This window comes from Bombus affinis, chromosome 7 (assembly GCF_024516045.1).
Source record: "Bombus affinis isolate iyBomAffi1 chromosome 7, iyBomAffi1.2, whole genome shotgun sequence".
NCBI lineage: Eukaryota > Metazoa > Arthropoda > Insecta > Hymenoptera > Apidae > Bombus > Bombus affinis.
In genome coordinates, this window is record NC_066350.1 from 4,767,548 (window position 1) to 4,785,550 (window position 18,003).

At 28.9% G+C, this 18,003-nt stretch overlaps 1 protein-coding gene and 1 long non-coding RNA gene across 4 annotated transcripts; one reads left to right on the forward strand and one right to left on the reverse strand.

The window, feature by feature from the left end:
• The first annotated feature begins 223 nt into the window (after window positions 1-223).
• Window positions 224-17,876, forward strand: LOC126918290 (protein quick-to-court). 3 transcript variants are annotated; one of them, XM_050725999.1, is made up of 9 exons: window positions 224-379; window positions 608-1,348; window positions 4,027-4,596; window positions 8,502-8,780; window positions 9,408-9,953; window positions 10,679-10,915; window positions 11,147-11,242; window positions 12,271-12,372; window positions 13,894-17,876. In XM_050725999.1, the coding sequence occupies exons 3-9, from the start codon at window positions 4,090-4,092 to the stop codon at window positions 14,101-14,103; spliced, it is 1,977 nt and encodes a 658-aa protein (XP_050581956.1). In that variant the 5' UTR covers window positions 224-379; window positions 608-1,348; window positions 4,027-4,089; the 3' UTR covers window positions 14,104-17,876. The 3 variants fall into 3 exon arrangements, with proteins under 3 accessions (XP_050581956.1, XP_050581958.1, XP_050581957.1); XM_050726001.1 differs by lacking the exon at window positions 12,271-12,372; XM_050726000.1 differs by lacking the exons at window positions 224-379; window positions 608-1,348 and having other exon boundaries at window positions 3,859-4,596.
• On the reverse strand, window positions 5,161-5,893 carry LOC126918309 (uncharacterized). Its single transcript, XR_007711304.1, has 3 exons — window positions 5,752-5,893; window positions 5,536-5,671; window positions 5,161-5,480 (listed from the first exon to the last, which is right to left on the reverse strand). It is a non-coding gene; the product is annotated as an uncharacterized LOC126918309 (long non-coding RNA).
• Window positions 17,877-18,003: the final 127 nt, after the last annotated feature.

Genomic DNA, 18,003 nt, shown 5'->3' on the forward strand with positions numbered 1-18,003 from the left:
TTACAATTTCTTGTTCAGATAAATGAATTCAATAACCAAAAATTTATTTAATCGAGCACTACCTAAAATTTTGTTTAAATAAACAGAGCGCGTTGAGATTAATTACAATCGTCGCGGTGACATTATAAATTATAGAGGGCGCGAGAAACATTGACTTTTAGCGGTCGGTATTTCAGACGAGGTCCCATTTAATTTCACGTCTATTCTATTTTTAGTTAATGATATTACAGTATATATTACTTGATATTACATGTGACGCCATGACCCGTAAGATGTGACAAGTCTATTTTTATCGTGTTCGACGATTAAATTGAATTACAAATTTTTATATTCGCCATAGCAAATAGAGAGTGTAAGAAACATTCTGATCTTTTTCGAGGTTGGTATTGCAGAACATGAGGCACAAAGTCCTTCGTCGATACTACCATGCAGACGAATATCCACATAGTATTAGATCTATCCTGTACATACATACATCTCTATCCGTTAAAAAGCCGCCTGCTAACTATCAATAAATAGCTCACACGTATACATATTCTGCTCGAATTTGACGAGCGAAATGCATACGGTGTCCCATTATAATTTCTCATTTGTTTTTATATCGTAGTTAAGAAGATCAAAATCAATCAGTCATGTTATTCATGAACGCAGCGAGGAACCGAATAAACGAAGAGCAAGGAAAACGCCACGTATTGATCGTCGGATAAGTAACCGCTTATTGGAAACATTCTCTTCTAGAAGAGAGAAAACAACGATTTTAGTATATTAAAATAACCTGACTTACCTACAATCAGTTAATCGTTATTGTATATGAAACATTGTTAGATGGCGCTAATATATCAAAACCACGACATTGTCAATGATCGGTGCCCATAATACGACATCTCGCGATTGCTCTAATGCAACACTGCTTGCACGAGTCGTGTTAGGATCGTGGGTGGATAATGTTCGGGTAGTGAGCATGTTATTTAATCCTATTCTAAAAGTGCTAAAAGTACGACGATGAGAGTGGTGTTCAGTGGTTTATTCGTCAAATATTCCTTACATAATCCATAAACATTGGTTTATTAGCATAAACGTATTCTTATAATTTACGTTGTATAACAGATTTAGAATCGCTGAATTAATACTCGCAGCTATATTCAACTCCTACACACGATAAGCCCGCGTGGCACGAATTAACAGTGAAACCAAATGTTCTTTATCCATAATTTTTCTGTGTTTTATCTTCGTTTCTAAGCTCATAATCATAATAATTGCACATAGGCGTCTATAATACATGTTAGGACTTTCTGAAGACTTGTACAAGCGAAGGAATCTGTTATTATTCCAAATTCATGTTTTAAAGGTAAGATACGATTCCTTACCTGATTTAATTATTACTTTCTAATTGTTAATTACTTCCCATTCGCACGACACGTCATAAGAAACTTACAAAATATGGTAGCTGGTACAACATAGGTAAACTTTATCTATGTAAATTGGTTAATTCGAATCAGTCATGCGTACATCGATTTAATTTCTAATTTTTCTTTCTTTCATATTTTGTAAGAACTAGTCAGAACAGATGCAAGATTATGTAATAGTTACCAAGCACTTAACGTGAATATTTTAAAAGAAAAAAAAGGATGGTAATACAAGATATAAATTTTAAAAGATGTTATCACTATTAACTCGTGCATTTATTTCCTAATCAAAGAAAAATGCAAAGAGTAATATTGTTTTGAGAATTTTAAGGATAATGTGGACACTGCATAATGCTGCAGCATGTTCTTGAAATAGGACACCAAATGATCGATTACTTTATACCAATAGACCTTTCCCTGCTCTAATTCGTGTCGGTTGTGTGTGATACGATGATACGAAACCACACGAATTTTAGTTACATGACAGAAAATATCAACAAATATAAAATTCTGCGAATGAATACACGATCGCTGAATGTCAAAATTTCACGTTCTTCGTATGTTGGTAATATTTATGTGAAGATATTGTGGAAAAATATTAACTCGTTCAAAAATCATACATGTTTTATCTCTCTCTAAAGTAATGTTAATCTTACAGGTATGTGATAAGAAATAAAAAGCGCATTTTGTAAAAAAAGAGATAAGAGTGATATTGAGAAGATAAATACATTTAAATATGTGTGTCTAAAAAAACTGTTGATAATGCAACGTTCATTTAACCACTAATGATGAAGGATACGTAGATAAGTATTTCGTGTTAAATATCAAGCCTTCATCATATAATTATTTATTACGCAAAAAATATTGTTTTTGTTAAAAGACGACATTTATAAAAGAAGATATTACAAAAAAATTTCAATTAAAACCAAACGAACGTTAGTTAAATAAGAAAATTTGAGATTGTAATTGTAATAACGGTATAACTCCTTTAACCCACTATAGAATAAACCTAATAACCTTTGTCTCTATTATAACGCGTCATTGAAGCCAGAGAATATGTTTCCTTCACACGATTTCTTTTTTTTATTATTATTAAAATCTAGTCGAATTACTCTGTGAAAAGGAAGATAGAAACTGCCTTTCCTTCGGGGTGTAAAATTCCGTTCAAATTAGTCAGCATAATTTTTTTACTCAGATTCTTTATTAATTAATTTAACAATAGAACGATTTTCTTTTAATACAATTGATTTCGTAATGATACACAAGTGTAAAACGGTGTAAGATAAATGTAGACACATCTCGGTTAATTGATAATTTCATATCTTATTTCTTGTGTATATACAAGTACAATACTTAATGTTTCATTTAATTGTATTTTTAATATTTACGCTACGTTTTCTACACTAGTGTAGGTTCTTACCTAAAATAATAATCATCTGAAAACTGACCAATATTTTTCACCTTAAATTATACGCAGATTTCAATTGCGGCTTTTAGTTTTATATAGCTTGAGTTAATTCTAAAATACTAAAAATAGATTATATTTATACTATCTTAATAACTTATAAAAATAATTTTAATATTTTTGTGATATATAGTAATGAAGGTAGAATAATTTTAGTATTGGTAAAATTTAGAAAAAGAAAAATTACTGCAATAGTTTTAAAATTATAACTGTTTACTTTCTTAAACAATTTAAAACTCTGAGTTGTACACTCATTTTGTACTAACGAAGAAAATTCATACCGAGAAAATATACTTGTGGACAAATCTGTTACGAACGGAAATAGTTCCATTAAAACGAATAATCCAACGCAATGAATCTTTGTATTATAAGGTCGATATTCTTCAAGTGACCAGCTTTCAGCATGATATAGTTGGTACATCTAGAACTTACAATAAAATTTTTCATACAAATAAAATATAAAATTTGTTACATATCAAAATTAATCACGTAGTCACATTGAAAAAAGATATTAGAGTAAGTTTTTTTTACGCAAGCTTGAAATGTAATATTCAATTAAAACTTACAAAATAATGAACAAAGTTATAGCTGTATAAACATTGCTATTAGATTCTACTTTTAATAAATATTTGTACATCATCAACTGATTTTCTACAAATATTGCAGCTAGTGCATTATAAACTCCAATGAATTTCCGGCTTTTGAATGCAGATCTTAAAATGTTAATAAACCACGTTAGTGCTGGTATTATAGTCAAGTATGTATGATCCCGTTTGTTAAACGGGATAGATTCTCACATACTATACAGTTAAACGGAGCAATTTTAAAAACTGAAATACATATAATATTTATTGTTCATTGTGTATTATTAACTACAATAAGGGAATACTATATTAGTAGTGATAGTACATTATATTATATTTATTAACAATATTTTATAATTTTATAATAGATTTATAATTTCGTAAATATATGTATATATATAATTTATATAATTTTACAACTTTCCATCTGCTACAAAATCACTATAATCATCGGCTAGATTTTGTTCCTTTTTGACAAGTGACAAAGGCAGAATAGGATAAACAATTAAAAATATATGTGATGTGAATATACTTTACTGCTGCTATCCATATTGTACATATTTTCTTATAGGTGAAATTCGACGAAGTTTGACTTTTTCGCACAGGAATTTTGCGAAGACATGAAATAAGTTAAATGAACAGGATGGTTCGTCACGGCAGCGAAAGGTCCTTACATTCCCCGCAATCGATGCATGCAGATTATTCAGCTCATGTAAACAACACCAATGAATCACCCTCGATGGACTTAGAATCGTCAGAATTAGCAACATGTACTGACAACAATAGCAGCACGCTCAAGGTCAATGCCGATAACAGCGTGGTTTACACGACAGGAAGTGCACCGAGTACCGTTCCGTCACCCTCGGTATCTTCGGTATCCTCTTCGTTGGATTCTCGGATTCCACGTCCCTCGCCGACAGGTCTACGTCGTTCGGTTAGCATGCGCATGCGCGGTGAGCGAGTTTCACCGAATCATCCACCACCACCACCCAGTACCGCGGTCACCGCGGGTCTGAGTAGGTCTTATCAACAGTGTCGTCGCTTTAACCTCCTGCACCACCAGCAACACCATCATCTGGACCATCGCACTTTTCCCGTCATCACGGAGAATGGAACCGAATCACCCCGACAACGATCTCTCGTAAGTATTTTAATCTTCCTTGTCAACCGATATCAGCCATCTTTCATGTATATTCTATATAAAAATTGCTCCAAGTGGTTTTCTTACATCCTTCTGCAATATTACGCCGTATCCTTCGTTCGATGCAGATCGCAGATGCGTGCTGACAATTGCGTCTTATTGACTATATCCAGACTGCATTCTGTTTTCGTGTGATTTATAATGCAATGATTAAAACACAAAAGGTATTGAAAGGTATAGATTGGTAGTGAAGGAAGGATATATGGATGATACGTGCCTTATCAGTGTATATTAAACGCGGTATAAACGAAACTGTTTTTTGCAAGTGCTAAAGGACCTACTGTCAGCCATCGGTATACTTTTGTAGGCAATAATGATGGCAAACTATCGTTTTATTGTTAATAAAATGGTTGAGGTGTAAAACAAGTACGTGTACATAAATCTTTTTTCTTTGTTTCTTGTTCAAATTTTAGTAAGCGTGTAACTGTTTATGATTGTAATAATATTTTATGCGTTACACATAACTGTGACAGATATGGAACAGAAAAAAATATATAAACTGTAGTAGTAATATTATTTACAGAAAATATTTATTCCAGTTATGATTTTAGTTAATAGTTTCAGTGATTTATGAACTTCATAAAAATATGACTACAGCACATATGCTGTATCGAAGCTTTGTCTTATTTTTAAGTTCAATACAGTCTAATAAAATTTCCATTGCGCAACCAATGCGTTATCTTTTAGTTGAGTCATTAAATAACATAGAATAACAAATAAATTCGAATCGCTCAAACGATGGAGTAAATATAGGCAACTTGCCAAATTCAATTCCCTTTGATAACTTTGATATCACGTTTAATAAAGTCCTTTCGATTCATTCGCTGTAATTGAAAAGTTCATTTATTATTGAATAAACAACTTTCCACTTTCTCTGACCTGAATAAATAAGAAATATTTGCGAAGGATCGTATAAACGTGTAACGACCTCCATTATAAGCCGCTTTCCTTCATAGAGACAGAGACAAAAGCAAGAGGGACGGCGTGTATGCATGAAAAGATGCCTGGCGCTTACCTAGACAAAATTTGAAATATCAATTGTATCTAAATTCAAGTAGATTCAAGATAGCCAACAAAATATGGAGACAGTCTGACCTTTCTGTAAGCAATGCGCCGGCGCACATGAAACCTCTCCATTGCTCCTAGATCGTAGTGCTGCGAGATCGTGCTCGGTATTTATCAACGCTTTAATCCCAATAGGCGTTACGTTGATTTAACTCTCTCATTCTTAACACTAGCTTCAAGCCTCATTCACGGCATGGTCTGTGAATACTATGTACATAATATCAATTCTGGCATTGACTGTAATCATCGTCTAGAGTCTAAATTAAGTTGTTAAACATTCAGTAAATATATATATATACCCATTGATAAACTTTATATTTGCTTCGTTTTCTTATATACATATATATGTATGTGTAATATATAATATATATAATACGAATATAATATAAATGCATTATATATATCTTATATATTATATATATTATATCTATTATATATATATTTACATATATTAGTTATCTCGTCGTTTGCATAATATGCATAATACTATTTAGTAATCTGCATAACGTTACTCTAATATTAACTGCTCAGTCTAGCGAAAGAGTACAATACTTCTTTCTTCGGACATCGAAGTAGCGAGAAAAATAAAGAACCAAGAAATATTCCGATTATCGACATCTGCGGTATAACAAAAATTGGCGCAATTGTCCGCCAGTGAATGTTGATCTTAGCAGCTATTTCAATTTTTGATATTAATAATATACAGTTTTTTATTTGAATTGATATTTAATAAACAAAAAAAGACCAGCATCAATATATATTATAGGGAAAGTTTCATGTGCCATTAAATTTGTAATATTTCCTATGTGTTTTATGAAGGGTATTTTCCAATTGATAAAAAAATTAAATAATACTTATGTATATATCGTACTGATACAAAGATGCATTTTTTTTTTTTTAATTTGTTCTAAAAGTTTAGACTCTCCTTGTTACAAAAAATATACCGTCTTTTTCGTAGACTACTAAAAATTAATTAATAATTACAGTTTATCTTAAGAAACCGTAGTTGCAATTTATAATTATATTTCCATAACTCCTTCTAAAATGTACAATAATTTCAACAGACTTTATACTATCAATTTTATTTCTCACCTTATTATAGGTAATAAAGACGATAGAATATTATGTGATGATCTTTTCCTTTTTAAAAAACATGCTCGGAATAAAGTATTTTTCTACACTCTGATTTACGAGTTTACTTTAGTCCACTTGTCACGAAAAGATAAAATCATTTTGCAACAACGGAAACTAAATTTGTGTGATACATTATTCATTGCAAAGTAAGAGCGCGTTTAAGTTTATTTATAACTGACACATTTATCAAGCGTAATCTATTATTGAAAAGTATGTAATTTATAAAATATTTTAGCCACTTTTATTTGAAGACTGTTCTCGTGCAGATTCGACAAGCTTCTCGCCTTTAAGGAAGACTTTCATATCTTTCTGCTCAATGGGGTGTTTGATTTTGCCTCACTTTCAAACCAGACTTCCTAAGTTCCTAGTCAGAGAGCAAGAAAGCTTCTCCTTAAGTCTAAGGTAAATTACCCTTAGGTCAACCAGATATAAAAGCGATGAACTCTTCTTTACGTTTAATCTTTCGTATGCAACCTTAATGTAAACGTGGAATTATTTACTGATTATGAGTGACTGATGTTACGAGATGAATTTTCTTCTTTTATATTTAACAGTGATGCGATTGTGATAAATAAATGGGGACATTTGAAAATCTTATTTAAAAACCTTGTAAATTAGAAATTACTTAAAATGGAAATCAGACGTGGTAAAAATGACTTGTTTTAACCATTCACAACACTAATTTGCTTGTTAACGTTATTTACTAACTTTTCCAAAACTAATTGTAGTTTTCTATGTATGAGTAACCCTTCTTTATAGTGTATTAGTCGAACTATGTGTTCAGCCTTCTTCAGATTCGTATTTCAACTTTATGAACAATATATATTGTATATAATGTACTCAACATTTATCTTTACCTTTCTTTTTATTTCTGTGAGAAATTTATAACATCTCAAGATAATCTTCCAAACTTGTCACGTAAAAAACATAGAAAAGGAATTATGGTAATTTGTAACTCTCGACATCATATAAACTTCATTTCACACATTTTGAAATACTCTGTGTACTATAACGAAATATATCTATGATCTTTATTACATTGATAAAAAATATTTAACTGTTTACCATAATAATAATTCCTTTTCTTGTGTGTTCCTTTTCTTATTTTATACAGTGTAATATGAAGAAAAAATACAATTTTAGCTACGAAAAAATACTATATTGAAGAAACGCTAGTCAAGATCGATATAACCTTGTAAATCATAAATATAAAAAAAAAATAATAATCCTAAGGGATTTGTAACTTATCTTTTGTAAGAAAATACATTTTGTGTAGTTGACTTAACCTGGTTCGCATGATTTAAGTTCCGATAAGGTAACGTTCTTTGATATAATGCTTATGCTTTCAATTAATCCTACAGATAGTAACGAAATTATTTATAAAATGACCAGAGTAATATGAGATAATAATTCTGGCGGAAAAAATTAACCCTTTAAGGACGAACTTTATTACATAAATAAAATTTATAAAATTATACCAAGATCTATTTTTCGGGAGAGACTTTCACTTTTTTTTTAGTAGATTGAATGTATAGAATACAACTACGTAATATTACGGAGGTTCAGTTTCAATAAAAATGGGCCTTAAGGGGTTAAATTACTCGAAATTAATGAAACTATCGTCTCGTTTTTTTTTTACTCTGCAGAGCCTTTCATTGACCCCGGCGAGGCCGCGACCTGGACACGCGGCCTCCGGAGGATCAAGCACTGGAATTGCCGATGACAGCGATGCAGAAAGCGTAAAAAGTTACGGAAGTGCCTGCAGTACCGCAAGCGCCTGTGATCATGCTACGTTTGCTCTCAACGGTACCACGTGGTCGGGTAGATCACGAAAATACGTTGTTCATTGTTCAAACCATACCGGGGACAATGAACAATACCTTACGCCTACTCAAAGAGCAGCTAGACAAGTTAAAAAATTTCAGGTAAACACCAACATTGTTTTTCTTTTTTTGGAATGTTCTTCGTTAGAATTTTTACTTAACGCTTTATTGCAACAATTAAACCATTCGTAATGATATCAGTCACAAACCGCAGACGGTAAGAGAATGTAACGCGTCTAGAGCCTCTAGTTAAGACATGAACTCGCTTCATATTTCTTGTATATTTCTCTTAAACTTCTATCAAATCGTTTGACTATAAAATATAACAAAATATTACGAGAAATTTTCTTTGCAAAAAATATAATGCTTTTATGAAATTACATACGTTCTCGTATCTGCTATTATTTGTAATTTTTTTCATTTTAACAGTTTAATTAACATTTTAAGTACTTCGTGGAGATGGCCAATATGTTTTTAATACATATACCAATATGTACCGATATGTAATTCGATATGTAAGTTGCTAAGCTAAAAAAAGGTGTCTTTTTATACTTTATCATGGTAGTCAAGTATTTTTACCCTTTGGTTAAATAAATAAAATAAATGTCACCTCGTAATATTAATAATATGGTGCATATAGCACCTTCGCCGTATCATTTATCATCGTAATAAGAACAAGAACATCTATTTTAGAATAATATACATCATTATAAAAATCATATTATTCAGGCTTTGTTAAAAGAAGCGCGAAAGGAGATTGAAGAGAAAGACCAGGAGATATTTCGACTAACGAAGGAAGTAGTGGAATTAAGATTATACAAAGCTTCTCTGAATAGCCCCGATGAAAGAACGGATAGTAGCGATGCTCTCACTGTACGAGAGAACAATCCTTTTTCACCTGAATCGCCAAGCAAGGATTTACCGGACGAAGGTACACTACAAAAGGTCGCAAGTCCAGAAACTCCAGAAAAATGTGCCCCCTCTGATCTACCTTCCTCCCTTGCGGACTCGGGTCATTTTGAAGACGGATCCGTCCATTCGAAAGATTCTGTATATATACCAGAGGTGCAACCAGAAAGTACACATGTTACTGCAACGCCTAATACAGTTCCCGAAAATAGTACTTCCGATACGTTTGTAAGATCCGCTGCAGAAATACCAGAAAGAGATGAAGTGAGACGCAAGTTGGTGAATCTTTATGAAAGTAGAATTGAAGAAATGCATCGTAGACATGTTGATGAACTTCAAGAACTCAAGCAAAAACACAACGACAAGGTATATATCTCAAATAAAATAATCATATTGTTGGATATTTATAATTGATTAAAAAATAAACCAAATGAAAGATTCGTATTTAGTCTAGTTTAGTCAAAGAAGTTTAGTTTATAAGAACATAGAAAGGTTAATAAAATGTAGAACAGTAATGATAATGGTTTTATATTTTTATGTATAGTAAAGATCATAACTAAATCAATAATCGCAAATTTTTTAATATATAACGTATCTTTAACGTCATATAAAAAAGCGTTGCAAAACATCTTTGTATACGTATTGATTCACAATACCATTAATTCGGTGCAATGAGCTAACACCTTCGTGTTTTATTGCCCGCTTTACATGAACACAGCACTGAGAAATTTAATCGGTGCAGATTCTATAGTATCGCTAAATATTTGGAAAATTATTGATTATTTAAATACATAAATATTAATATAATTTAATTTCTTTTTACTTATGCACCATCGATATCTTAATATGAAAATTTTGTATAGTTCTGAAACGTTTATGATATAAAATAATAAATGTTTTTTAAAAGCAAAAATTCTAAGTATACTTCTAAATTAGAAATTTATTAGTCTTAATGTTACATGATAAGTAAAATGCCAGAATTACAGTAAAAATAGAAATAAATTGTTTACGTAAGAATGCATTAACAAGCAACATACATTAATACAATATGTATTTTAAAAATTGGCATAATGAATTGCTTTATATTACAGGTAGAAAGTTTATTGAATCAATTGGCTGAAGTTAATACACGTTACTGCGAAGTGAGGCCTTCTGTTGATGCTGCAGAAGCCCGTGCTCGTGAATTAGAAGCGGAACTAGAAACCGTGAAAACGGAACTTTCTGAACAAAAGGCTTTGTTAAACGAGCAAGAAGAAAGAAATAAACAAATGTACCTGAGAATGTATGCCAAAGGGCAGGAAGCTGCACGCCTAGAACAAGCTGATCAGGTGCGTTACACGTTAATCATTACATTGAATCTATAAACATGAAACAAAATTTCATAATATATTAACTGCATTATTTTTTTAAAAGATAACAAAACAATGTCTGTAATATTCAATATCTCGATACAAATGCTTTAACTTTTAATGCTTTTAACTTTTTTAGTATTTTATGTTTACTATTTTTAGTATTTTTTAAACGCATAAGTAAAAACTAAAAGTTGATATTTATTACAGATATATGAACATGCGCATCAAACACCACCAAAGGTTACTGTTGCAGAGCTACTTCAACAATTAACAATTACACAAGCAGAATTAGAAAATATCAAGGTAAATGTTTTTGCTTTAGTTACGATATTTACTTTCATGCAGGGAGTTCCTCTCACTAATTAACTCAAAAGCACCGCCGATCACATCGCACATCATACATTCCCGTTTTCACTTTACGATTACATGTACACACAGCTATACAGCCGTGTCTGACACAGAGGCGATATTGGCTTCTAATATATGTATGTACATTTGTACATTATATATATACGTATACTAACACGATGTTACGGCCGTGATGTGATTGCTGGTGCCATCTTTGAGTTAACTAGTAAAAGGATCGCCTTATATATAGTTAATACTTATGATAGTAATATACACAGTGCACATTAAAAGTGAAAGAATAAAATTCTTTATGCCTGACGTCATTTATAATTGAAGCTTTATCTTTATTGCTATATAAAATATGTAGCATGAACTTCATTTTAACACATATTAAAATTTGTTATAACTTGTATAATAACACTAAATTATACTATTAATATGGTAACAATGTATTTATAATAACAAACAATATTTAATATAATTATTATTTATAATACTAAAGATAATTTTGAATTTTGAATTTGAAAACATCTGTATTATCGGATTTAAAATATTTTATACATATATTGTTTACTGATATCATTTATTTCTTGATTTTGTTAATTTCTTTTTCTTGTTGCACTCACAACCAGCATTATTTAATTATTTTAACTATCTTTTTCACATATAAACTCTAAAAACATTTCAATAGGATGTTTTATACTTCTTTGTAGTACAACAACAATTTAAAATTGTATACAGTACCATTTATTATTTTATATTTTTCACACTGTCTACATAACTTTGAAATTCGTTCATGGAGAGATTTAATAAATTACATCTTTTTAATACTTTTAAATAATGCATAATAATTCAATATAAATAAAAAAGATACAATTTAGGAATCAGTGTTGTTTGCGCATCACTTTCTGTGCATCTCTGTCATTCACAATTCTCTTGTACTAATGATGTGCCACTTTTTTTGGTCGCCGCTCACACTCCAGGACACAAGCTACTCGCCTGAACCTCACATTTCAGCCGATCGTAGCCAAAGTTTATTAAGTGCTCAGGAGGCTGTTTCTCTCTGGGTCCTTGGCACACGTAAGGTCTGTATTTTTGCTGAATCGCCACGTGATGCAATTCTCATCCACTGTTTCTTAAGCATTAATGTTGTATTTGTTCACGTACAAATGCACAAACAAACGAATATTTCTTTCTTTTCTATTTTTGCCCTTTCGAAGTTTTTTTTGCAAGATGATGGATTCTTATAATATCAAATGTTTATTAGTAGAATATCTGCATTTCTCTCCTTAGCAAGGAACAAAATAAAATTATTAATTTTGCAAATTTTACTATTTAAATAAACCTTTCACTGTTATTTATTCATATCCACTTTATATTTTGTTCTAATATTATTGTTAATGTCTTCCTGAATATTATCATTAATTTTGTAGTAACACCACATAATTGTTGTTCAGAACATGTATACCCAAAAAGATTTTTTTATATATTTGTATATATCATGTTTCAATTTATTTTTATACATAATTTATTTTATTACATCTTAAGCAATTTTTTTATCAAGCTGTATATATATCCTAATTTCCACAAGCATGAAATTAAATATAAAATAAATGTGTAAGCATAATATTAAATAGTTTATATGAATGCATATATTTTTATTTTTATTTTTATTTTTCTAAAAAAGTAGTGTATAATTCATAGTTGTATTAAGTGCAATTAGTATGTCAGTTACATATAATAGAAACTTATATAATACTAATATCAATTTTAGTCAATATATTAAATATTTTTTTCATAATAACTTCTATATTCAATCAACAATTATATTGTTTATTAAAAATAACTTAGCCGTATAATAACTAATATTTATAGGTACCTGCTTTTTGCTTACTGAAAAAACTTATAAAAAATATAAATAAAAAGTAGAAATTATTCTAAATTTGTAAAAAGATTTTATCATTTTGATAATTATTAAAAACAAAAGCTTATTAGCTTTTAAACTATAATAGTGGCAAGAATTGGTTTCACGTGCTTTCATTTATAAGTTATACATATTAGGAACTTATATTTATGAGAGAATGTATTTACAATTGAAATGCTTCGCCACAGCGATTGCATGCGAATTGTTATTGTTAAGCACAAATGTAGGTGGTTCCTGTTATTATGCAGTATTATTAGGTCAATACAGATTATTTTGTGCACTTGAAAGAAACAGCCTCTTATTATCCTTCAGTTAATGTAAGTTTGCACGTGCTTAAGCATCACATGCTTGTACCATTTCATACAAATCACATCACTATAATCATGTCAGATCCTGAAAAAAAGACGACTTTACATAATATACATGTATATACATGTCTACATACATATATATATTTTAATATATTTTTTCATTCAATGTGTATTTATAGCTTTCAATAACTTACATTTATTGTTATATATATATATTTAATCGCTCATTTTTCATTCATTTGACACCATATCTGAATCTAATATTTACAGTACACAACCAAGGAATGTATCAAATTTCAAACAGCACATAAGTTAATCTGTAAAGAAAAAGTTATTAACAATATTATTAGCAAATATAATTTTTTCAACAGGCAATGTATCGACGTATCATAGAAGCGCGAAATAATCAAGGTGCCCTTGATCCAGAGATCACATTGCAGTTCCTAAAATCGGCGATTTACTATTTCTTAACGGATAAAGAAAATCATCATGGGCATCTGAACGCAATTGAAAGCATTCTAGGATTCACAGAAGTTGAAAAGCACAATATCGATAAAATATATCGATCAATAAGAAAGTAATATTTACAACATTTTAATTATTAAATTTTAATGCATACAGATCTAGGATTTCCGGACAATTCGTTTATTCTTAAAAAATGCCAACTGAAAAATATGTAAACAGGTATGAATTATCTTTGACTTACATTTTGTTTGAAATCAGTCTACATAAACTATGAGTTACATACTTGCATTAGTAAAATAGCATATAATATTGTTATATAATCACGAACAAAAATATTGGCATACTGTTTAAAACAGTATACATTTTTTTAAATTGGATCAAATGATTTGATTTTTTTAAAAAGATGTTAGAAGATTAGTCGACAGTTGGTCGGAATATAGTAAAGGTCATTTTTTACGACTTCTTTATCTGGGTCTGTAATAAAAATTTTAACAACACATTTTAAAGAGTTATGTCAGTTATATACTTGCTAAAAATTTTACCGAAATCGGTTGATGCAAAAACAAACAACAGGTATCGAAAGATGAACAAAAATGTAGATTTATTATCGTTACGAAAACTGTGTTTCATCATTTTTAACCTTTGTAGCTTATAGCAATGTTAACAGATTTCGACGAAATTTTCATCATATATATAACTAACATAAATCAACAAAGTATACAAATTTTTATTACTGGCTCAGATAAAAAAGTTGTAAAAAATGACCTTTACTATTTGCTTCGTGATTTCGACCAACTGTCAGATAAGCCTTCTAACTTCTCAAAGCAAGTTAAGCCGACTGATTCAATTTTAAAAAAGTTATTTTACTTTAAAGACTGTGTTAATACTTTTGTTCGTGTCCTTATATATTTTTATAACTGATGACGCGAAATTTTATTTTACCTGAAATCCGGTATAAAGCATTCATATCATGTCTTTTACTCATTTTTTCTTTTCTTTCTTTTCAAATTAATTCGTTTAACCAATAAGAAAGTCATTATTCAGTTATCTTCACCGATTTTATTTATTTCGCATAAATTATTTAATAGTTAATTGTATTATAAATTTCTTACATTGATAATATGGAGAATTGTTACTTGCTATATCCAGGAAATGATAACTTACGATGATAAGAATATTTTTTTACATCATGTTCTGTGACTTTCTAATTTTATGTAATATGAGGATTCAATGGAATACAATTTCATGAACATATAGTGAGTATCACTTAACATTAAACAATTTAATATTTATTATATTTTTGCATATAAATTTGTTTTTATTATATTATAACTAAAATAATTTATACATAAATACTTTAACATATTTTTATTCAATATATAGCAATTGCAAAGATTCTCTCTCTTTTTCTTTCTCTAATTACGTTTTAAATAACAAAACTTTACATTTTATATAAATGTAACTTACTAAGTTATTTTCTACAACAAAAAGGAAATAGATTTTGAATTATATTTGTCTAAATTTAGAATTAACTTATTGTATGTAGATCTTCAATTTGACTAATTCAGTCACTAAAATTGTTACACTAACATAAACATATGTTTAAAAATTTTCTGAATATTGAAAATGAATAATAAATGATAAATATTTATTTTAAATGTATAAAATATTATGAAAATATTTGTTTGGCATGTTTCAAAAATAAAACATGTCAAAAAAATATAGTAACATTGTGCAAAGTGCTTAACATATGTTATAAGGCTTATAACATAAGCTATCAAGAGTAATTCTTCTATTTAGCGTTATTAGTTTGGTATTTAATTGACTCAGATAAACATGTATTAAAAATGAAAAGTGATATAAAATGTATATATATATATGTATAAATGTATGAAGTACAGAGTACAGTAAATGATTTAATCCTTTGCATTGGACTTGAAATTATTGGTTGACAATACATTAGCTAATATATTACATAGTAATAACTAATAATCACAATTCTCACCATAAAAAATATTAAAAAGTTTTTATAAACGTATAACATGCATTACATTATGTAACATATTGTACAAATTATACTATCACATTCAGTATTATTACATATTTGATATATTAAATGTATGTTTTATAAAATACACTTTATGTAATATACATATATGTTTGATGTGTTAACTTTATTTATCAATAATACAAGCAATGCAAAAGATTAAATATATTTACGTACCTATGGTAAAGGGAAAGAATTTATCAATTCTACTGTGGAAAGTAAAAAGCATTATGTATTTGTATAATTTACCATGGCATAAATATTATATTGAATTAATTGTACAGAATGTGAATTAATGTTGCAAGATTATTTAAATTCTTCAACATATATCTAATTGTTATTAAGAAGAATATAGTATATATAAATATTTAATTATATCATTAAGAATATGGCGTCCAGATAAAGAAACAATTTGGAGACTGAGGGATATATCTTGCCTTTTTATCTGTCTGATTACGTCGAGTTAGCTAGATAAGAGAGAGTATTATAGTGCAATGGTGTAACTATTTATAGATGTCACATGTGAATATTAAAAGAAGCACATTTCTTATATATCTGTTATAATTCTATTTCACATGTTTTGAAGTGATTGACTATATATACCATTAGATTAAAACCAAAGATAAATTTAAATAGTAAAAAATTATTAAACATAAATTGCAGATTACAAAAAAAAATCATATATGCTTTGCTATATTACTGTCAAGTATCCTAATATTAATTAGGTAATAGAGTTCCAAAAAATTAACCTTATGCATCAAGTTTTATTACTATTTCATAATAGTATTACGGTATAAGGGTACTGGAAAATAAGCTTATTCTCATATAATAAGCTGATGCGTTTATAATTATGTCAGTCATTCAATAATACAACAGGTTTTAGTATAATATATTCCAGAAAGTAAAAGTTATATAAGTGTTTCATACGGAAATGTTTGCACTTTTGTATCATTTGAGTTAGAACTGTTACAAGTAAATTATTTATTATCATAATTTAGTCTAATAGGTACTTGTAATAAAAATTTATATTACCAATTTTTTTACTTAAATTACGCAAATTTAAAGGATTAAATTAATGTACTAATATAATTTTCCAATACCCTGAGTATTTTAATTTTATAGATATATGTTAAAGGTAAATAATAAAAAAATAAAATATAACAATTAGGTAAATATCAAACTTTGATTTTCATTTCGGAAAACATATATAGAATGTGTTTGTAATAAAAGTGTGAACATTTTGCTTTAGTTATCCTTATTATTTGAAGTAGAAGAGTCTAATATGTTTCATGTGTATCATAAAAAAAGAAAATAAAATTTGAAATTGAAAGGGAAATGTGTGACAAAATTAGTTTTAAACGATGTGTTCACATCTCTAAGTAGTATCTTTGCTCTAAAAGATATGCAGAACTACAACTATGAAGTTCCTTTCTCATAATTTAAAATTAATCATGTACACACTTAAAAGTCAAAATATTCAATGAGGTTCCAGTTTCCATATTAATTTATTTACTCATAATTTCTGTAAAAAGAATAGCATAAATAAATAAGTCATATATAAAAAATAATACATAAGATCATGTACTGATACAACAAGGCCTTTTGTATTTTCACATTCTATACTATCATTACTACAGTTTTCACAAATCTGATCTGATAATTATTTGAAGAACTAAATGTTAAGCTAAAACCAATGCCTTAGTTATCCATGGCGTAAGTTGTATGTGGAATATTCTTATGTTATCTTCTTTATGGAAACATGAATGTGTCAAAATATTCTACTCATGTATTAACGCACTGGTGACGATATAGTAGTCATTAATAAAGTCTATAAAATTCTAATTTATCTACTTGTTATAACCTATCCTTGTTATAATACGAAGTATTACGTCACCAATTCTTAATTTGAAACAAGTTTCGTAATAAAATTAATAATTGAATAACTTTATACAATTTATAAAATTGTTTC